The 24819-nt window shown below is 35.7% G+C and overlaps 1 protein-coding gene across 4 annotated transcripts in view; it reads left to right on the forward strand.

Moving 5' to 3' along the window:
- Positions 1-24819, forward strand: part of LOC116173806 (cytochrome b ascorbate-dependent protein 3-like) — a 96839-nt gene that overhangs the window by 28471 nt on the left and 43549 nt on the right. For 3 of the 4 annotated variants that reach the window (XM_031491512.1, XM_031491511.1, XM_031491513.1), the window contains exon 2: positions 5277-5671. In XM_031491512.1, coding sequence (XP_031347372.1) covers positions 5514-5671 — 158 coding nt within the window. In that variant the 5' untranslated portion in view covers positions 5277-5513. Of the gene's footprint in view, positions 1-5276; positions 5672-17342; positions 17529-24819 lie in introns of those variants that run through there. The other variant, XM_031491514.1, reaches the window with a different exon arrangement.

The following is a 24819-nucleotide window of genomic DNA, read 5'->3' on the forward strand; positions in this document are numbered from 1 at the left end:
AAGTGCTATATTATGTCATTTTATTGGAGAGGAAAAGGCATCGAACTGAATCGATTGTGCAAAACTTTTTCAACTTTATATAAACAAGGACATGGCGCCATGTACCTACGGCAGTTTGTTAACTTGGAAAATTAGGAGCAGCTCGATAGTCTGTCATCCAGGTCCGAGGGAGTTATTTACGAGGCAAGTTATGTCGGCAAAATAAATTTGTAACGTATTATCCAAAATTTATTGATGAAAATTAATTAAATGCTTGAATTGTGCATCGGGCATTCAACCTGTTATCGAATACTTTACAGTTTGGAAAATCGCAATGGAATTTATTGATTGACATTTCCAATCACCGCCGAACCCAATTTTTGATGTTGACACGATAAAATATGCAACCAATAGTAAGACGATATTGCAGATAGACAGACCATGCGAAGAAGCCATTTTTGCTCTTCCTGTTCATTGTTAACGATGCGTGCTCAAGCGCATTCGAAGTAAAGGAGATTCGTGCAGCAGACTTCACAATTTTGTAGTTATTAAGCAAGCGTGTTACTGAACAAAACGCTAGGGATACATTCGAATTAGAAAATGGGGAAGTGCATTTATGGCCGAGTAATATTCACTTTTTCCCACAGGAAATCATCTTGGTAGAGAATGTATACAGAAGACTTTAGGCGTTTGTAGCTTGTATGTGGATGTGGATTAATATTCGAAATACATTCTTTAGTTTTGCATCACGAACAGTAGCAAATTGGCGGCAGAATTATGTCGTAAAACAATATGAATTTTAATTCCAAGATCAATAGGGATGAAAATATTGACATATTTTAAATTTGAAGTTGGTGCAATAAAGACCCGGGGCATAGAGAGATAGAGACGGCGAAACAGTTTTTTTTTACAGAAAACAAAAATCGAACTTAGGAAACGTTGGAAAGTTCACTGAACTTTTACAAACCTAGCAACACCTTAAAAAGATGAATTTTTGTGTAAGTCACCCGATCCCAGAAATTAAATGAAGGGGTAAAATAAGCATAAAGTTTACATGCATATTTTTATTACACTGCCGATTTTGCACAAACCAATTTATTTTATTTATTTTATTTATTTTATTTATTTTATTTATTTTATTTATTTTATTTATTTTATTTATTTATTTTATTTATTATTTTATTTTTATTTATTTTATTTATTTATTTATTTTATTTATTTTATTTATTTATTATTTTATTTATTTTTTTTATTTATTTTATTTATTTTATTTATTTTATTTATTTTATTTATTTTATTTATTTTATTTACTTTATTAAAAGTATAAAAAGTTACGTGCCGAACTAAACTAACTTATTCTACCCTAAGACAACAATGTTTGTCAAAATGAAAAACTTATCCGATTTTCCGATTACAGCCTCATTAACCTCAAAAGATTCTTGAATGCATTGTTTTTATCACTTACCACATTCTTTTTTTTCATTGTTTGCTTATCAACTGAAAATCAGTTAATCGACGATTTATTAAATGCTGAAATGCTTTCAACTGCATGCCAAATATTCATATTTTGTTACTTTCTCTTATTGTACTCATAGCATTATGACACTACTTGTATCAAAAATTAGAGCACTCGGCTCCGAAGGGGCCTCGTACTTATACAATATTTGCTCGCCAGTAATGTGCCATTTTCCTGTAAACAACTATTCTTAATTGATAGTTTATATAATCTAGCAGCTTGGCAGAGTAATCGATATTTCAAGTAACTTGACGTATGAATATTTGACTTTAGAATCAATTTTCACTTATAATTGCACAAGAGGTTTGTATTTTACCGAGTAAATTTGGGTTGTTTAGGTAATGAAAATCTGTTGCCTAGCAATTAGACGAGAACAACCGTCAACTAATAAAAATGCGACATCGCAGGTGGAGCATTTTTAGGTTGACAGTTTTTCGAGTCCAATTGCTAAAATGAAACAGATTTGAATTGGCACAACCCAAATTTACTCTGTTTAAATACAAACCTCGAGTGTAATTCGGCAGGACAATTTAACGAACAAGAACAGATTGTAGTTTGTACTACATATCTGAACTTCGCCCTTTTGGTATAACGTATAATAAAATGAGTTTAATATTCACTAGAATTATGTATTGTTTCTCTGTACGTTATCCAATAAATGACTATTATTATTATTATTATTATTATTATTATTATTAAATTCACCAAACTTGTCAATTATTGACAGACGTCAAACATATGGGAAAGGATGATGCGATAATTGGTTCGAAAATGAATAAGTGAAAAAACCACTAGTGCATTTGTCGCTGGAAAAGTTGCAGGTAACTTTTGCCGCTGTCAAAGTGACAATTTCACTGCGGCTTATGCGATTTTTTATACATGAGTTTAATTGTCACTACAATAATTTTGAGTTCAAGAAGTGAATCCCTGGGTACGCATTATATCCATTGGTGATATCAAAACTTTCAGTGCAAATATCTAAAGAATTCTAGAGTCCTGGAATTTTTTGCAATGCATAGCCTACACCTTCAAGATGTGCCAGGCAATCATCAAGTGGACCAATTTTGCTATCTCAAGAATTGTGCACAATCTATACTTGTTATCTGTTATGGTTGATAAAAAATTATACGAAACATTTTGGACCCTCGGTTTATTTGGGAAACAAATTTGTGTTGATTCACTCACCAGTCTACTTTTACTAAGCTCATGGCAAATGATTGCGACGAACTTTCGGTGGTCCACGTAAAACGGTGCCTTGGCATTAACATCAAATGGCATAATTAGTCGATTCAATAATACAGTTTAATTAGAAAAAAATTAGTTACAATTAGATGAAATTTCATTTACAACAGAGGGCGAAAGTAACGGAAATCTCGTGCGCCACCCAGTTTACCACCCTTGCTCCTGGTCAAGGTCACTTAAGAAAAACCAAAACTTTCACTGTGGAAACATACGAAAGATTCCCTCTAAACAACAGCCTCGCCTTTTATTAAATTCCGCAAATTAGGAAAAGGAACGCTGAAGTTCCCTAAAAGCACGGTGAACTCGTGTGAGCTCAAAATCAAAACTTCTTTAATGAATTGCTCGGTTCCCTGTCATCCTAAAAATGGAGAACATGGCTTTAACTTCTTAATAAATTAGCGTGCTGCCAATGACACTAAACACAACCTAATCAGATGCCATTTGCTGCAGTACATCTAATTAGCTACCGAGAATTATGCATACTTATTTGGCCGGGTTGAAATTCTAAAATTCGGTAGCCCAGTTAAAAGATCTGCGTAAGTTTAACCCTGGTTTGAAATTACCATTGCGAAACTAAAATCGGCTAAGAATTAGTAAACGGAACGGAAGTCACAAAATATTATATTTCTCTCGGCTTCCAAATGACCAGAGTTTTCAAAGGCTGCAACAATAATTTAAATAACCCCACGGGAACGGTTACGAAGCTGATAAATTGTTTTTGCACTATCGGCGGTTGGAAACGGTGTTACCAATTAAAACAATCAATTGTACACTTCATTGTTACCTAGAATAGTATAATAATTAATTATGTCTAGAGGTTACGGTTTTAGTAATAAAGCACCCGGTTGATTTCATCCATATACCGTGCGTTTATTAAAGCTGAGTTCATATACGAAAACGGGTGCTTCGTTATATAATGACTTTGCAATGACGATGATGAAGAAGGGGTTTCTTCCCTAACAAATTTGTATACCTTGGACAAAACATGCTAGAAATTTGTTTGGCGTCACTAATATGAAAGGTATTGTAACATAAATTTAATTACGTGACTTATTTATTTACAATTAATTAACAATACATTTACAACAGTCTTGACATGAATTGAGCCGGCCTGTGGGATTACATATAACAGCCAAAAATTCACGAAAGAGCGCTGCAGACATTGGTCGAACATTCCAGGATCTTTCTGGACGAGCAATTACCACAGTCCATCTTAAAGTTAAGTAGGATGAAGGTAAAACCTGTATAAAATGGGACGGACCGACAGGCCGTGATGCATTGGTTATGGTGAAGAAGAAAAAACACCACAACACATCATTTGCCAATGAGACGCATACACAAAGGCAAGGGAACACCTACTTGGAAATGAAAAAAATACACAAGAGGAAGTAACGAGGGTTCGCCCTATCAAAATCCTGCACTGTAAAAAACACTGGTATTCTTGAAGGGTAGACAATACCGGGGAGCACAATAGGCCAAAAGGTCGCAGTGCAGGAACCGACTGGGACCAACTGGGACCACTCCTAGTAATATAATAATAAGGTCTACTTCCAATCTGACATTTTTTTCACGATTTAAACCACAATTGTTTGCTAAAGGCGTTGACAACGAACAACGAAAGCTTTGTAGGTAATGGCTAACTCTTCATACATGAAGTGAAAACGTAGGTAGGTCAACACAACTTTTAATCTACACGTTGATCTATTGTTGAACAATATTTAGCACTTTTGCCACTAAATATACCATCTCAGAGTTTATAGCCAGGCCACCGGTGGCGTCGGCAGGTGTGCTCGTCTAGTAAGATATTATGGGCTACAACTTTTAGGTTTTTGATATTTAAATTACTGCAGAATTTTAGCGACAAATAATTACGTAAGTTCTACGTTTGCATATTCGTGGGAATACCTCATGGTTTCAAGTTTAAGTACCTATTCTAAGTGTATTTGCTTGTAACCATAAGGTCAGGGTTTATTTTACAATTTCAAAAGGAATTCAAAGCAAATTCCGAGACTACCTATCATTTAGTCCGCCACCACAATTACGACGATTGCTAAATTTTAATTGTATATTATTAATAGTTTCAAATTAGCGTGGATTTTTCTTTGAGACATTCTGAGGTCAAGTGCCTTACTGCGTCAGGTTACTATTCCATTTGGAAAATCGAAAGTAAATTAAGTCTTTGTAGCCACATGTATTCGTAGTACACTTTCTTAAAAAAAAGGTTTGTTACATTCCCGTTGATCGTGGGACGAAATTTCATTTCGTCTGGAATTTCATTTCGTCTGGAATAATAGGGAAATTCATCCCCGCATCTACGCACCGTACATTCAGTAGACCTCTGCTTCCATTAAGTAGCCGCCGCAACAATAGAATTTAAATTAATTCTTACTTTCAGTTGCCTTTCTTCAGAAGTTTTCGTGCACTTGAGCATTAAACATCATTTCGCTCTCATTTCGAGGCTAATTAAATCGCTTTGTTTAAAATTAAGCGCAGATACGTTGAAGTGTGCAATTCATAATTATTTTTTTTTCGATTACAGAAAAGAAGATTGGCGGCCGTTGGGGTTGTAAAAACACGCACGCATCAATTTTTAAATTTCGTGTTATACGAAAATGACCATTCCATGCCGGCTCCCCACACAAACTTTTCTCAAACTTTAATAATTGATTATACAATTATCAGAAGTTGTGCGAGTGCTTTAATAAAAACGTGCAGTTACTTAAAACTCGTGTAAAGTAAACGCTACCGTAACGTGTCGTGCGAGAATCTCGTAGCAATGGATACTAATTCAGTGTCACCGATGCCGGAATTGGCACCTATCGCCGAGTTCGACAAAACTCCACCTACACCACCGGAAGAAACGCTTCCTATAGATGACTTACCGCCACCACCGACCACTGTAACGGTTCACGAAGAAAAATTAAAGGAAGAGGAGTAAGTGACAACCTGTTTTTTGTCTGTTTCGAAAGTTGCATGCGCTAAGTCCTTCGTTACTGGCTAGAATTTCTCAGCCATGTCATTCACGGTGTAGAATTAATTACAAATCCCAATATAAATTGCACCTGGTACACCCCTGTGAAATTTTAATGAACTTTTAGTTTTAGAGAGTAAATCAGTTTGAGTATCAGCCTTTTAAAAGTTCTTCGAAAGTGGAGTGTCTTACAACCTTTAAAATGTACAAGGAGTACAACTACAAGAAACCTTTTATGTTTAATTGAACTCATTATAGTGTAACTCGTTCACATTATGTGGATTTTTCAAAATGATTCCATCACCAAAATAGGAAGTGGGTATTTATAATCCCGAATTACGTAGCGAACGTAAGTACTTGGCGACACAATCCTCGGCACTTGTTGCATTGGTTTGTGCCGTAAAAAGTTCGCCAGCAAACCAAACCGTTTTGAAATTACCACAATTTTTAAACGTCCTGGTAACTTCACACCCTTTTGTGCTAGCTTTTGTGAGCATAAATCATGGAACTAACTGCATTGGTTAGTGTTGCGTTTGTTCCGGTTACTAAAAAGTATTGCAAATACCATCGGGACACCCTGAATATCAGACATTTAGATAAATATTTTATATTGAAAAAACTACCCCTAATATCTAAGAAATAATACAGAAGTTTATTCAATAACATATCAATTTAATTTCATTCATTATTTGTCAAAGTTTAATTGTAATTGGCGGTTTATGTGAAAATGCAAAAAGAGATTATTTAATGGTGGAAGTGGTGGATCCTTTAAATACGGGAGATAACGTTTAAAGGTTTTTTTTTTAATTGGTGACGGTTTAAGTTCGTCATATTTGTTGCGCGGTGATTTTGGAGAGTCGGCCCGGATGAATATAGTAGACTTCTGTAGAGTAAATGCCTTTTCACAATGTCAGGTTTATGAAATTTGGTAAATTCCATTTTAACTACCTTACGTTTCAAAAGCTATAATACGACCTAAATTTGATTAACACCCTGGAATCTGTATTAATCTTAAACCTTCCAATTAACTATAACAATCCACCCACTAACTCATCTAACATTAGATAAGCTAGCTGTGTGGAAATTTTCCAAAACGTAAAATTCATGTAGAAAAGTAATCGAATTTATGCGAGCTACAAAATCTATCAAATCGACAAGCAAGTAGTACAAAACGATTACCCAACATCCTATGCTAATTACAGCAATTACAAAGTAGAAAATAAAGAATACATTTACCTATAGATTTGAAAATCAAACACACACTGCATACCACAATAATTATTCTCCTCCCTCAACAAACAAATCGCTACTGTGTCAAGCACGACGCGCATTCCCGTTCGAACTCTCGACCTTGTACAATTTGAATTGTTAAGATTCGCGGTAAAACATTTCCAAAGGCGTAACTTGCGTTTTTCTCCACAAATTAAATGCAAAAACTGGGAACGATTTAAATTTAAAATTACCAGATACTGTAACATCACAAAGTTTACATTTTCATGCTCAAAGATATTGGCTATGAGCAGTCTGTGCAGTCACTGCGCATGCCCACATAATTTTTACCATGTGCGAAATGTTTGCCTTTACTAGAAGCATCTGTGGTTAAAATTCCAAAGAAATATCTCCATGAATAAGAAATTTGGCATTGCGCAGTATGCCTACACATCACTGCGCATGCCCACACATAATTTTTACTATGTGCGAAATGTTTATCTTTACTAGAAGCGTCTGTGGTTAAAATTTCAAAGAAATATTTCTATAAATATGAAAGTTGGCATTGCGCAGTCTGCGCAAAATATGGAGTTAAATGAAACTGATCGAAATGGGCAAATATAGACCATAACAGCTATCAATTAGCGAAAACCCGAAGTTTCTAGGTGACCCAGGGGCCGAGATCTCGATGCAACGGACGACAGACGGAAACACGAGCACATAAGCTTTACCACAACTTCGTTGTGTTACGCTAAAAAACGAGGGCGAATCCAGACATTTTTCTCAGGGTGCATAACGAGAACTTGTTCTTTTGTGTGATAACAGTCAAGTGATTCCCGTTTGAAGAGTCATAGCATTGAAAATTAAAAATTGTGTTAATTAAACCAGTTTGTGTTATCATTGTTTCAATGGAGTATCAAGGTGGTGAAGTTTCCTAAAGCTTTTATATCAGTGCGAAGTGCGTCGGAATATCGTACGATCGTTGTTGCAACCAGATTAAGGGATTATTGTTTGAAAAACTGCAAGTAATTTGAAGATTTCTTTTGTTTATTTGTGTGGCCCACCTGCGTGTGGGGTAAATGTAACGGGAATGTGTCCCTGTTTATTTCAAGTTTTTATTGATTATTTATTGCTTTTGAGTTTAGAAATATATTCTTTTGTCATTTACACTACACGGACATTATTTATGAGTTGTTTTTCTCAATAAATGTGAATGTCGCAATTACTTTTATTTGTAGGAGTTTATGGGACGATTGGCTAGTACTGTTGGTGGAGGGGGTGGGGAATGGCCCACCCCGTCCCTTTGCGTCGGCGGTATCTATTAATATCAATTTTTTGATTGGCCACAATCAACCAATATACCAAATTTCTACCAGCATAAACAAGTGAAATACATTGAAATCAAAAAAAATAATGCATCACTGAAAATATAGCAAGTTAGAAAAATAGAAGAATACCATATACCATTCCTCTATCTAAGAAATGCTAAAAATAAAATAAAAGAACTTTCCTCAATACCAGATCTATTTTATTTCATTTTTTAACATCTATCTTGGCAAATACGTCAAGTTATTTATTCATGATAATAATTTTTAATTTCCATTCAAAGTACAAAAAAAGTAAGTAAGTAAAAAATTAAGAAGGTTATAAATGGATAACGATAATTAAAGTCGAAAGAAAACGATAGAGTAAAAAAGACATATACATAAGGAAATCAATTGTATCATTTAACAGAATGACACATTTTTCAGACTGCAATGAAAACTGTTTGATCACATTTCCATTTACTATAGTCGATAGATAAAGAAAAATTAATCAAAAGTATGTTAATGCCATTCAATAGCCAAGAAAGACAAAATAAATACCTAAAGTTTACTGATTCCTAATTTTAAACAACTTTTACACAGCTATAAAATAAAATTAAATATATATTTTACTTTTTTCTATGATCATACAAAAAACAGAAAAATTCAGTTTCTGAAAGATTTTCCAAAAAGGTCAAAAAGGATAATAAGATTCTTTTGCCTTTTACTTACCCAGGAATAGGAGCTGCGAGGGTTTTTCGTAAAAAAATGAACAACGTACTGAGTCTGAAATACCCCCCAGGCAAAAGAAACTTCGATAGCTCTTCCTCTAAATGACAAGTATCGAGGACTGTAAGTATTGAGGTGGGGATGATCAGCGGGGAGATATCAAAGTTTCTCTTCCTGGGGGGTCATCCATATCCCCCAGATCCCCCCGGTGGTACGCTCTCGTTTCAAAACGTATAGAACCATTAATATTTGTCGCGTTCACTTTCGGGGGAACATTCCATACCAAACCCCCCAGGAAAAGAGCTTCGATGGTTTTTCATAAAAAATTAACAAGACGTACTGAGTATTGTGATTATCTTGAGGGGAGGTCTCAAAAAAAAGAAAATTTTATAGCTCTCCAGAAATAATGTGATCACAAATAATGTAAATTTTGGGGAGGCAGGAGATGCATCACCTGGGGAGCCATCGAAACTCCTTTTGTACCATGTCTGCCTTTTTTTCACCGTGGCGCGATAATTGAAACAAAACACAAAGCTCAGTGTGGCAGAAACGTACGTCGTACAAGCATACAGACGGAAAATAATTTTATTTTTTAAAAGTTGCTAAAAATGATCTAAAACGTCGACATTTGATGACATTTTGACATGTCCAAAAAACGGTGTTCGTACTAGCACTAGCTACCTAGCTCAAGGTAAGAAGTTAAATATGTCCTTTCGGATTTGCATCCACACTGAAAAATAAGTGACCAAAGGGTCTTTTCTGTTACACATTTAATTAAATATATCCCAAATAAAATGGTTGCAGCCTCAATTGCACCTAAACAATCAAAATTATACAGGGGCAAAATTTAACTCTTATTGTAGTAGTGCTGAACTATAAGTCGTGTCTTTATGGTTGCACTAAATGCTTGACATGGTTTATTTACTCATGTCTCCCTCATTTGCGACAACTAAACATTGTTATGAAGCTTTCCTTCAATTTAGGAAATTTTCATCAACCCCTACAGACAAACACGCGCAACTAATGAGTATTTAACAATAAATCATCCATTAGATGTATTTGCTACTTACATACTACATCGGCAGTAAAATTAGTCCAATTATGCTATTTATAACAATATGCATTACTATGACTACCTCAATTCCAACAGCCCAATGCCTGTATTTTTAAATACTGTCGCGCATCAGTGCGCGTAACAAAGGTTTGACCCGGAAAAAAAGATGCAGAGGAAACTAGAACTCGACATACTTCGTGTGCCCAGCAGTAATGGTCGCAATTGGAATAATATCGATCGGATGTACGACAATATAAGGTAAGGTGCGAATGTACTGCATACTTTATAAGCACTTTTTATGTTTTCCAACGAGTCATTATCACCTGCCAATCACTCTTTTTGACGTTTTCGTTTTTTTCCATGTTAGGGCGTTAACAGATTATTTATTCCATTTTATACTACCTCCGTTTTAGCAAGAGCCTCGAGTTTGTAGGCATATATTATGTGTTTACATAGTATGACAGGAAAGTTTTTAATCGGCTTCGCATTTGCTTTATGTTCAATTTCAGTTTTCCGTTATACTTTTGATTAGAAAGATATTGGAACGTAAAATTTAATTACGTGATGTACTTATAATTAATATAAATGAATTTATAACAGGTAATTATTATTTATCATTCACTTGTACTCAAATTTCTAACATGTAGTACCTATAACGTATTGCTAATATAGCAAACAAAATGTTCTAAAACAATCACGGAACATTCTTGAATAAATCATCCGCTTTTGTTTCTTATGGTCTTTAATCGACTTGATGGCGCGCCGATGTCTTTGGGATACCCGCTACGATTTTTAAGATTCGTATGGTTTGGTTGGCGTTATCTCATTAAAAAGAGATGCCACTTCATGTTTGGTTCCTGGTAAATATAACCCATCCTTGGTTTAGTTCAATGAGGAAAAATCTAATGAACTGCGTTGATGCTTACGGTATAAAGAGATCGAATGCGACTTCAAAATTCTGCATAACATTACGATATAATATATTGCAAGAAATAGTATATTAAGTATGGAGAACGGTAAGGGATTTTTACCGTTCGAAGACAATTGTTTGGAGGAGGAGCGAAGCGACGACTCCAATTATTGTCTGAGAACGGTAACCCTTAACGTTCGACGTGCTTATAACATTTTTTGCGCGATCGAAATTAAAATTATCCAACCAATATAACTATGCACTAAGAAATTAACGAGCAGAATAAATCGAAATGATCGAAGTGGTATGGCGTACATCACTAGGCAACCAGTTTAAATGTCAAAATTGAAATTAATAATTTCATAAAAATGTGCATGTGTCTGATGTAGTTTACTAGCTTTGCACTTCCTTTATGACTATGAGCGTCTTGCTATAGGAAACAACAGCACAAATTGTACGTTTAATGTACCTAACAATAATTAAAGATTAAATGTAATGTAAGACTGTTGATTTTTAAAAAGGCGTCGGTAAGTATTTTTGCTGTTCTGTTTTTAGATCGGTAAGTAATTTTGGCGTCGTCGTAATCATAGCAACTGGTAAATTCTACGTACTGTCATGGAAACACCCATGGTAAATAGTCAGAAATGACCGATCGCGCAAAAAATCTTATTAAGTAGATTTGTCATATTGTTTTTTAGTGTATTTAAATGGTATATTAAACAAAGGCTTATAAGGTAACATTAATCCAATCCCTATATGGCACCCTGGATACATCGGAACGACTATTAGTTGTTGAACGACCGACTTTTCCCTTTCACTCCATTAAAATGAAACTACTTACGATAATATGTAATGGATTTCTTTTTTTTTGTGTATTTTCGAGTTTTATTGTCCATCAATGTCGGGTACAAGTTCTGACAAGGTGCGTGAGAATTCCAATACTTTGCCTTATCGATCCCATCAATATTGAAGGGAATTGTATGACTACTAGAAACAAAAGCGTAGTCGGATCTTACCTGTAATAAATGAAGAATTATTTCTTTCAATGGTCCACATCTCCCTAAATAGTTAATCGCTAGGAAACAACCCATAGCTGTTTCGCATAGAAAAGTCGGTTAATTTTTTACTTTTCGACGTTTATCAAAATTCTCTTGTTATGGGATAAGGTGAGTGGTTACATTGCAAGCGGCAATAAAATCCAATTCTACACGATAAAAATCTAATTACAAAAGTTCCCTGTACTTCGAGCTTTGATCTCGGAGGGTAGCATATATAAATCACTTTAATTTGAGTTTTTCGATCTTAATTTTACCTTTTGAACTGTCGAGCAGGTGCCCATCCGAATTAGAAACTCATACATATGTAAAAACTTCTGAAGCGAGCTTGCATATTTTAATATTCAATTATAAGCCGACGTTTTCCACTTTTGCATTTCGTCTGCAACGTAAAAACCGTATGTATCGCTAACAATCGGCCATTACAAGAAGTGAATTGACCTTTACTGCTCCATTACATTTGTTATTGTGGCCAATTAACATATAAAATAACCTGATTGTTCTTCCTCATTGTATAAACTGCTATATTACCCTCATCCTTGCGTCCCACGCTTCTATTCTGGGGCGGTGAGTGGAGGGGCAGAGAGACTGGGTATGCAGATCCTAATAGGCTGCTGCTGTTGACATTAAAAATTCAGTAATCCTCTTAATTAACTTTCCGCAGGGTTCAGCTTAGGAGTATAATGTAGGTTAGTCAGTCACATGCATTTACTGTTCGCGCAAAAACTGCACCTGATAGGTACCTATGTCACGGAAGAAAAGCCATACAATTGCTTTCACACCCTTGAATTCAGTTGGGGTAGTAATTCGCAACTTGCATGCAACAGTTGCCTCAAAACGAGATTGTTTCTTCGTGTGAGTGCATTATTTATCACTGCTCGGGCTTATTGTTGTTTAATCAATGCTGATTTATAGAAATTAAGGATTTGGCATTAATATCGAAACCAAATCCTGGTTCTGCTAAATGGAAAATCAATGCAACGAACTTCTTAGGTGCAATGATCTGTTTGTAGTGTCCTATTTATACTTCAAACGAATTCATTCATAAAAAATATTTTTTCAAAGTGAAAAAAAATTTATATCCGAAACAAGGAGTCTCAAGGTATTAAGTTTGGTTAGGGTTGCTGCCTGTAAGTTTATAGTTCTATTTGAATTTTCAGATAAGTATCTTTTCACGTTTTTCTTTTCCTTCCAACGTACAATTTTTCCTTTTTTTTGTTCCGTTTTTTAGAATTTCGAACCCTCCTCTCATTCGGCCTCTGGTTTAGTCTGGCTCTTCTTCTACTGGTCCTTGTTCAATTGAATTCTTCTTGAAATTTTTCCCAATTTTCTTTATTTTCATAACTATCCTTCAATTCTTCTCATGGTTATCACTAGATCATTCTTCTTCTAAACCACATTTTGGTAAAATATATAGCTAAGCTCTTGAATATCGGTAATTTTTTCTTCTTGCAACTTCTTTCAGACACTGGGTTCAACTTGCTGCTCCACTCCCTCCAGACTTCCTTTTTCTTCATCTTTTTCAATTGATTCAGTTGGGCTTCTTTATTCTCTAATTCTTTTTGAAGTTTTTTTGTTCAACTCGCGCACTGAAGTTGACTGCCTTTGTGTATTCAAATGTTTTTCTAACGTAGTGATTCGCTCTTCTTGTTTTTCAGAAGATTCGAGTTTGTCCCTTGCGCTTTAGTTAAATTTTCTTCAATTCTCTTGTTAAACTCAAAAAGGGCACTTTCTGCCAAACAGAGAACAACACGACAAACAAATAAAAGGGGGCAGTGAATAGCGCGGCACATAAAATATTGCGTACAAGCAATGCCAACGTCTGACACGAAGGCAATCGGATATTAAATTGTAATTAATACTCAATAAGAATCAATAATTCGAATGAGTAGCCAAGGCAAACCTTTGATCGACCACGGGTTACCCTTACAACATCATATATACAACAATAAACGTGACGTTAACTTAAAAAAAGCTACTTTACGGTGCACAAATTACTACATTGCTATTCACAACAATGCAATCTAATTAATTAAAAATGTAAATCAGGTAGTATGAGCAAATTTTTCGGAGTAAAATAAATAACGTAACTAAAAAATGTAGATATCGGCTTCCGACATCCATCACGCGGCGTTGTTGAATTGATAAGATGGCGATGGAACTTCTACAATGAATTTTTCTTGCGCAATATTGAGAAAATCCATAATTCTGCGGTTTCCACTCAGGAATATCTATGTGGAAACTGGAAAGTACAATCAAGTAGGTAATAATTAAGAAACGAGTAATCCAGAGGTAAGAATCCAAAAAATTATTATTTAAAGTCAAAACGTAATGCGTAATTTATGTCACATACCGAAAACGGCCTTGGAATTTGTAAAATATATCCGCAACAGCGTCAATGAAGTGTGAAATGCAAAATAATAAGAGAAAACTTTACTAAACTTTTACAGCCATATAAAAATTCCAAAAAGCTGACGAAACCTTCGCTCGACCTCGCCCGGCAAAACAACGAACTATGGTAATAAGAAATCTATAACAGTTGGAACACATTTACTACAGGAACTACTTACATCTAAACTAGTGGATTACAAAGTAAATACCTAGATAGCGTAAGAACATCGAATTTACATTAGATCGAAAATAATTTAAATAATCACATGTCGAATAGTTACTTAAGTTAAGCGGTATATAAACAGGAATTTCAATACGTTTTAAGAGGTAGCTACGGCACATTTGTTGATATGAAATTAAAAATTCTATGTTCATCATTTTGTATAAAAACCGCGCCCCATGCGAAAAATAAGAAAAACTGTCATTCTTTTTTCATGCACCCCCTGAAGTTTGGCGGACTTATTCACCTTACACCCTGTATAAGAAGGTTAGTGTAGCAAGTTTGACGTAACCCTGCAGCCAGACGTTTGCAAATTAAGATTTATCGACCTTCGATACCATGCAGTTTATTTTAAATAAATATGTTGTTTATGTAAATATATTTCTATTAGATGAACCAGCTCTCTTCATTAATTAGCATTTTCCTCGAATTCACTTTACACATTCGAAATAGATGTTTATTTTGTAAATTGACGTACTTTACACAAACAGCTAGAGCTGGCTAGACTAAACATTGATGATTACAATTGCACCTTTGTATGCGTTGTTGCCTAAACAGATGTGGCTCAGGAAATTACTATTAGATTACCTAGTTTATATACTAAAGCTTATAAATTGGAAAAAATCTGCATTCGTGGGGCCTTATTAATGTTTTATTAAACCGAGTTCGTTTTAAGGACAAAAAGTACACATTTACGTATACGCAAACAAACATTGTTTACAATTTCACGTACTTCCGTTTAGATGCGCACGTGCTTGTTATTTTTCCAACTTGGGTATTCACATTCACGCCACGCTATGTAAATGGAATGCTGTTGAAATATTACATCGTTTTATGTACGGTGTTTCCGCAGAGAAGATTTGAGCAAATTAAAATTTGTATTCCAGCAAATGGCCAATGTAAAATACTATTGTCGCACCCAAAACGATTTTGAGCAACATTAATTCTCGAATTTGTTTTAAATCCTGGGAAATTTGATATTTTATTTATTTTTGAGGAATTGCTGTTTAAAATTTAAAGGTCAAGGAAACACATAATTAACGAAGTGATATAGGTAATAATTACCTACTCTACTCGATAGTGAAAGCCTTTGAATGTAATTACTAATTACTGAGTACTACGCTAATGATTGAGGAACGATAGAATTGTGAAGATACATTAAACAGTGTATCCACCTATAATTAAAGGTGCAGCTCCATTGGACCTTTGGTCTACACATTAAAAGAAGGAAGCGATTGGTTAATTTACTTCATTCCACCCGCACTTTTGGCCTTTTTTGTTTCCAATGATATGAATATCGTTATCGAGTGAAAAATATGGGGTGATCCATAACAGGATTACAGATTTGCTGGGGATAAAAACTGCGTTGCATCCCATCTAAACTGTTGATCGTTGCTTTGGTTTATCTCCAAAGATGGAATAAGCCACAATTTATCTTACCTATACTGTACCTGCAGTAATTTCCCGGCCCTATGCCCTCTTCACGTCCTTCGCTCAAATCAGGTGAAAGTAAATGAAAAATGACTGTGAGAAATTGCCGTTAGGATACGTCCGAGGTGTCTGACAAACGGCTTTTCTGGAGATGCGATTGGTAAAAAGAAATGAATTCTATTGGTTGAATAGATTTAAAGCCATAGTTGAGCGTATGCGTTTAAGCTCATTTTTTTAGTTTCGCGTTTAAGGTGTTTAGGATGTGAAATATGAGCGCCATTGCTGATGACTTATTCTTTTAGTAGGACCCCTCGCAAAATTGGCAATTGTATTGTAACGTCTCGTTGTTTCTTCGAAAGTACTCTTGGTTCGGGTAGTGACTGTATGCATTTTTAGTGTGTTTGGAGTAGTTGGTACCTTTGGGATTTCGGTACTTTCAATTTTGCTTTTGTCGTTGAAATGACAGGTTATTATTTTGTGAAAGATGTTGATATCTGAAGTGGATAATTCCAAAGACATCAAGATAAAATTGTCTAAAACATTTATCTAAACGTATTTACGTGATGGGGAAGTGTTATATCCTTTTGAGGAAAAGTTATTTTGATAGGTTATTTGGTTAACATGTTTCTTTTTAGGTTATGCCATATGTTTAAATATAATCTTACGATTGACCCATCAATATCAAAGCCGGTTTCCAAATAATAAACGGTTAATGGAATCATACAGGGCAATGTGCATTAGAAAATCTCCGTTTTCATGAATACATGAACAGAGCTATATATGCTTTTTTATCGACCATCAAATAGAAGTCGCTGTGCATGTTGTATCGGTCAAGCTCAGTTTTATTGTAAGGTGTGTTGTCTATCCGTAGAGGTATGCCTTCCCACTCATTACTCTCTAACAACTTTGCACAGTTGACCCATGAGTTGCTAAAATACAACGAAAGGATGGTGAAGTAATAGCGAACTCCCAGATTAAAAATTGACTCAAAAAATTCCGATGAAATCCGATTTGTGTAATCAGAAAGAAATACCTAATTCCTTTATAAATATCGCTAGATTCGATTGTAATCTGTTCCTAAAATATGAAAAACTGTGTCTTACAAAATTGTAATTTTACCGAAAGAGCGACGCACAGACAATCGATTCACTAAAGGATTAACGACTTCAAAGCGATATAATTTACACAGGTCATAAACGCCCTCATACCTTCAACTCGCCCAAGCACAAAATGTTTGTATTGTGCTACGCGGTTCATTCAAAAGAAAAAGTTTTACGCACTACTCATGCGTGCGCACTCCCGCTCTTTAAACTCAAATGTGTAAATTAAGCTTCCCGCCTCACTATCCTTGCACCTTGCATTTGTCGAGCACGTTCACTTGTGATGTGTTAGTGTGTACTTCTTACATTCCGCAATCGAGTGATAATTATTAAAAAAAACAGGGGTGCTGTTTTCTGTGTTCTTTTTCTTGGATATTCACATTAGCTGTACAAAATGGGGAAAAATAAAATGCACACGTAAGTTAATTTTAATAATGTTTTATTCACAGCCGAATTGTTCTAATAAAAATGCGCACTTTGAGAGTTACCTCAAGCACAGAAAGTTACATAAAAAAGTTAATTTTAGTAAAAGCGGAAGTCGGGATATTTACAGCACAAATTAAAATTAATTTAAGGGCAGTGCCATCTAAATTAATTAAATAGACTGCAACCCACATTTTCCGCTATTATCAAGAGGCATCTTTGTGTTATTTAATCGGCTTGTTTTTGGGAAGACAAGTCGTCTACGAGGGGTTTGGTTAACCTTGACTTGTTCATCTGAAGGGTCCTCCTTTGTACCTTCAGGGGGAGGGCGGTGCCTTTTCATCCAAACTTGATTCAACATACAGTTGCACAGATAAATTGGAATAAGTGGATGCAATAAGTTATACCGAAACGAAAGGGTAACCACCCAAAGTCACGTAATGTGAAACCAAGCCTTGGTTTGTAAATTATCATGTTCATTACTTTTAGTTTAATTAATTGTTTCGCGTCTTCTTGTCGAAAGCACAATTTTGACCACTCCATCAAGTAGGTCGTCGCCGTAAAATCTACCGTTAATTGTCCGTAAAACAACAACAGGTAGTAAATTTCTAACTGAAAACGTTAGAGATTTCGGCGCAAGTGGAAAACGAACCTAAATGTGTGAGAAACGGTCCCATTGTGCCTCAATAAAGTTATAGGGGTGCTCAATTAGAGCCGCCGACAACAACAAAAATGCCGGTAGCCGCTAATTTCGAACAATTAATGTTATCTTTGTCATTGCTGACATTTGTCCACCGTCGAACATTGCACTGCGCTTTAATTGAGTACACAAAAGGCCTTTAAAAAATTAATTTAGTTCAGCTCTCGCGTTGTGCCAGTATAGCTTATCATGATTGTTTTCATGCGCTTTTTCCCTATTTTGCAACCCCTGTGATGTAATAACATTTTATAACACAAAGGGAGCAATTTGGCTACTCATCAATAACTCAATTATTGTCCCTTTAGGCAAAACCCTAAACGCATTTACGCATTTTTTCGGGTCTCTAATTCCCCAGAGTAGAATTGCTAACGCAAATTTTTTTAGTGCATTTATTGGATGTTAATGTATTTGAATATTGTAAAACTTTGGCACTAGTAAAGAGCGTAACGGTAAATGTATTATTTGATGACATTAGTGTAAGCTGGATCAGAGTGAAACCTGGCGAAGACGGTGGTTATAAGAAACTGCCATCAAAACCTTATTATTAGTTAGTGTGATCGTGATAGCAGAAATTTTTCCCATATATCGTAGTGTCCTTTAACAAATGAATCACAAGCATTGGAAGGGACGGAGGACAAAACGCAAAAATGTCCTAATCCAAGAAGTCTTCCAATTTCTGATTCGTAAAACATTTAAAATTCCCTCGAAGTTTTTGCCTAAAAGGACGTGGTGTTCAAATAAATATCATGGCCTAAGTGATATTGAAACTAAAACCTGCGATATGTGTTATTGGGAGAAAATCATAAATACCATTAGGCGGCCCTTGTAGATGCCTCCTCCGTATCTCACAGTGATAGTTAAGTGCAATCGGTGCAGTGCATCCGGTTCTTAAAACCATAGTCATAACTCATAATCCTTTCTACGAATATTTAACACTAACAATTGCTTATACTAACTTGAAACCAGGAAAGATACTCATTTCTCAGAACGAGAAGGCAAAAAGGATTACGAGGGTGGTTTGTTTTTATTTTTCTACATAGTCTCCTTGTAAGTCACTTTTCCCAGCGATACTCCCATCTCTTTAACCTGTCCTAATAACAACACAGATTTTTGGGACAAAACGTCAGCATGTAGTAAACCCCTCCTAAGTTATATGCCATTTGACCCCACGTCACATTTAAATTTTTTGGACGTGCTACCCTCGGTGGTACCCCTACCACAAGGTTCATGTTGCAAGAATTATTTGTACATCAAAACTGATCTTCTTCGATATAAAAATCGACCGGTTCTTGGCCTATTCTCAAAACGTATATTTTGCTGAGTTTTAGGAAGTTACAATATAATCTAATATACACAGGACGTTTCAAAAAAGGTCGGATATTTTATCTGCGTATAATACTCATGAAAAGCATAGGTCCGAAAATAAAGTGTTGATTTTGTATCTCAATTTAAAAATTTTTGTATTCGAATGAATAAGAGCTTTATTTAAACGGAAATGTGCAGTCTGTGTGCAAATGGAAGGAGGGCACATTGAAGACAATACAAAATCACTGAAACACTTAATTACTTTTTGGATTCTTTGCATTTTCCACTGTACGTGGATAAAATATCCGACCTTTTTTTTTAAACACTCTGTATAAAAATCTCGTGTCATGGTGTTTGTGGTCGCACTCCTCCAAAACGGCTTGACCAATTTTGATGAAATTGGTTTTTGTATGTTTGGTAAGTATGAGAATACGTCGTAAAGTATATTTCATACCGCTGGGTGATTATATAGCTTGCCGGGTGTGCGAGGTGAGGCGGCGCAGCCTCAGAAACCTAGCTTATGTCCCTTCCGAAAAAAACCGGGATTTCCCAAACGCGATACGAAGTTCGCGGGGTCCCCTTAATCCTAGCCACTGCAAAGGGTTAATGATAATTTTAGCGCTTGACTTTAATATCCCGTAGTACCTGTGTTTTTTAATATTCTCCTTTAACACATACTTCTAACCACCCAAAATTAAGTTCATTGCACAACAGAATTAGTTACCCCTCTTAGGGCCGTTTCTCCAATGCGGTGGTTGCGTTGGTTACCATTGCATCAACTAACAGGATACATGTGGCTATGGCAGTTATTCCAAGAATATCTTATTCTGCGAATAGATGTAATTGTAAAACCGGGTCTTAGTAAATTGAACAGTAAGAGTCTTGGTTGTGTTTTTTCCTTTTCTTTTACTTTTGGTAATATTTTTTTCCTGTTTTATGATGTCACGCACGAACTGACAGAATTGAGTTTAAGTTACATATAGGCAATAATATTTAGTTGCACGGGATCTTTACACTACAAGGTTGAGTGGAAGATCAGACCACCGTAAGGTGGCTAGTATCACTCTCTGAAGCATTTTCCTCTTGCGTTTCGTGGCTCCCAAAGATGTCTTGGCTTTCTTGGACCGACTATTTACTAATTTGAATTTGAACTTCTTCTTGTACTTTATTTTTTCTTCGGTTCCTCTTCTAGTAGGCTTCTTAAATTCTGACCTTAATTCCATATACAATATACAAAAAACCTACCCTCGCACCTACCTTTGTATCCTCCCTGATTTCAAAAACTAATTTAAAAATGTCAATAATTACTTCCACAAAATCTAAAAATTCCTAAACACCGAAGTAAAAAAAATCATACGCTGCCACTGGTTTATTTGGAATCTGATTCAAACTCCTAACAAAATCATAGAAAAACCCGTTTCATAAAAAAGCATACGCTGCCACTGGCTGTAAGAATCTTCATTTCTAATTTCTCAATAATCAATAAAATTTTCCTAAAATAACGCCCCCTGGCAAACCGTGACCTAAGGCAATGGTTCGTATTTACATTCGTAAACACACTTCGCGTAATGGCACAATTTCATCGACCCCTGACCTTGCTCGCGTGACCTACTTTCGCACACGTAATTGTTCGTAATTAAAAAATGACTCGCAAAGCCCTTAATCCCGGGGTAACCGCTAATTCATGCCGCCCCACGTTGGGTGCCAAATTTGTAACAGCCCTCCTATTAATACCCCACGTTGGGCGCCAATTTGTAACAGCCCTCCTCACGAATGTGGTATTAAATATGATGGATTGTTACACCTTTAGGGGTGTTGACAACATCTTCTTTCAATTAGGGTAATAAAACATTAATATTATTCCTAGCTAGCTATAAGACAATTTTTACATTGACAAACTTTTAGAAAAAAATCTGCTTTTATCCTCCCTTTTCTCTTTATAGTCCCTACCCCAGAATACGAATGCGGAGCCATGACACCCGATACGCGAGGGAAATTCATTTCCCTCATATAGGAAATTTCCAGGAAATAGCTGGGAAATATATAGGGAATGGACGAAGTAAATTATATCGAAAATTTTGAGGAAGTGGGGAAACATTAGGAAATAAGAGGAACTCCGAGGAAATTCTAAGGAAATTTTAAGGAAATAAAAGTTTTTATAGGGAACACGGTGTATATTATGATACAGCATGATAGGGAAGCAACGTTACTCATGTCACGTTAATTCGGAGAAATTTTGTGTAAATTTAAGGTAATGCTGGAAATGATGGGGAAATTAAGGGTAAATGATTACAATTTTTAGGCATTGAAGTAAATCTTTGTCCCCTAAAATAAGTCATGACCACCCGTGCGTAAGCAATACCTTGACACTGCTCCAGCAGGCCAGTAATCGTATGCACAAGCGAAACGAGGAACGAGGGATAATAAATTAAAAAATAAAGAAAACTACTAATTAAAGGCTTTTTGGACGCTAACCCATGTTTATAGTTAGTATAAGCAGATTAAGTACTTAAGCCGTACAGTAAATTCATAAATGCTCCAAAAATCTCGGAAATTTTATTTATTTCATACTATCTAGTAATCGCCGCTTTCCCAGACTGATTTGAGTCTGGTAAATCGTATTTTACCAGACTGAAAATTTTTACCAGACTGGAAATTTTGCCTAGCAACCGCAACTGACATCCATCTAAACGTATGCATTGATATTTGTCAAACTATTGTCAGATCAAACAAATCAAGTGATCGACTTTTGCTTTTATTTTAATGTGTACCTACAACATTCTTTTACATTATTTGTATGTCAAATCAGTTTACGTTACTCGTTTCGAAATTCCTGCCTCAGCTACGCTTCGGCAGTAAACATCTCACTCGTTACCGTAAACCTTGATTTACCATACTCATATGTAAATAACTATTACAGAATCTCTTGCCTTGGTTACTTTACGCTTACTCCATAATAGTCCGAAAATTTGTCCAGGAATACTTCTACTTAAAGAGCTCTTTGACAAACACAAAATTTGGTGTCTTTTTCTGCCTTTAAAACGAAATTAATGCCACTTATCCGAAATGAAACTCAGAACCGGAAGATCAAAGTTATACGAGTAGATACTAATTTTTACCCTAGTAGTCGTAAAACTGACAAAAGCCGTTCAAAGTAACTGATTGGAAATTCTAATGTCGGTACCTAATAACCCCAAAGGAACTCGTGAACCTTCACCTCAAACCTTCCTATTGTGAACATTTACGAAGCATAGAAATCTGGACGGTCCAACAAACTTCTATTTTCTACATTTGTTGAATATTGCTTACAGTTAACAGTGTACCATCCTTATGACAAAATTGTTAAGACTGACGTCATTAATAAAATAAGCAACCGTCGTAAGGGGCTCTTACTTTTACTTTATCATATAATCGGCGAATTAAATAAAATAAATGTTAACCAATTATCTGCAAATGTTTGCTCATTAGATCCTCTTCACCGATTTTGAATAAAAAGCAGGTTAGGTCTACCAAGCGTGAAAAAAAGAGCAAGTGATTTTTATTCGCACAATTGGCCTAACTTTCCTTTATACGATTACCAAACGTGTTATTTTAGCGAAAAAATGAAATGAATAAACCAAATTTCCACCAACAGAAAGGCCAATCATCGTTTCGCTAGCGTGTCTAAGTAATAGCAGGAATGCCATGTCAACCACCCCGTAGGAGGTGAACACTGAAATTAAGACGTTAGTTCAATTACAACTTATAGTTAAATTTATACGGCGGAATGCAGTTTAACCAATTTTCAACCATTATCTCCTAATGTGAGTTGGGTACTTTACCACAGGAATTGAATAAACTGCGTGGAATGTGTTTGCTATTTTTATAACAGCTGTAATCTAACGTAGTTCCACCACGTAAGAAATTATAAAATTAATTAGATAAATAGCCAATTACTTTCACTAGTTCGGCATGAAAGAATTTATGAGTCACACTATGTTCTTCCCAGAAACAGTTCATTTAGTTACTTCCGTATGCGCCTCGCGTACATATCTAATGGGATTAATAAAAGCGGTGCATTCAAACGCTTCCGCTTTAGTTACTTACATGGGATTAGCTACGGCCTATGGATTAATGAAACAATGTTCTAGGGACTTAAAGATGAACTCTGTGGTAGTCACTTTGGCATTATTTTGGATTGAAAGCGATAAACTGAAGAGCGATCATCCTTGTGAGACTTCAAGAATGAAACTTTTCTGCAGATTCTTACTTAGAAGTTTGGAAGAAGTTTTATGACTAGTATTTAGAGATTTGCTGTTGTGCTGCTGTCTTCAACTGCTACTTTATCATCTCAGGGCTCAGGAAGTCAACCCCTCAGGGTGTGATGAAATTGGCTTGAATTCGAGCTTGAATTAAAAAATTCACAAGGATTGAATTTAGTACTTTTTTGCGAGCCACGTGAATTTGATCAAGAGGTGCCAAATCGCTATTCCCAGGAAAGCGTGGAATCAGTTAACCTTGTTCAAAAAGTGGATTTCATGCATTCCCCATGATCACGTGGTAAATGTGTAACTTTTTTCCCAGAGAACGATAACAAAAATAATTTGCGACTTTTTGAGTTTTCTGAATTTGTATATAAAAACATTTCTAAAATTCCTTGCCCCTCGCCTTGCCCTAAATGGAGGAACAAAAAGTAATTCTCGAGGTAATTCTGTTCTCGACCAAATATTGTATCTGGAGGATCTTCAGCATGAGAATAGCGAATCAAAGCAATAAAAAATTTCACCTACAATTCTGGGTTGCCCCACAACAATTTTCACAGTTTCATGAAATTGAATGGGTCTCAGTGGTGTTCCCATAGGATATACTCCATATATGCCGTATACTCTCAAAGCATTTTCTAAACATATAGCGTATACTCTCAGTCAAGGCGCCACCGGGCATGATAATTATACATTAAGCGAAGCGAATGCCGTATTGTATCCCCAAACACGTTTTTTGTGCTTTCAGTATCAAATTTTGAAAAGTTTGTCAGGGGATGACCCTTAAGCCGATCTGGCAAAGGTAATTCTAACAGTGTTGCATGTTACTTCTTTCCCCTAAGTAGGAATACGAGGTCAAACCTGGACCAGTTCAAGGTCGCTGGCCACCTGGAGGTGACCTTGGAAAGTGCGTGACCTTGAAAAGTCGGTGAAGGTCAATCTCAAAGATATGTCGCCCCTAAAGGTCAATTACACCATTTTTCTGGTGTCATGTGTCATTTTTAACGTCATCAAAGGTCAATGTCATTTGTGATGGTCA

This window comes from Photinus pyralis, unplaced genomic scaffold (genome assembly GCF_008802855.1).
Source record: "Photinus pyralis isolate 1611_PpyrPB1 unplaced genomic scaffold, Ppyr1.3 Ppyr1.4_LG6, whole genome shotgun sequence".
NCBI classification, from domain to species: domain Eukaryota; kingdom Metazoa; phylum Arthropoda; class Insecta; order Coleoptera; family Lampyridae; genus Photinus; species Photinus pyralis.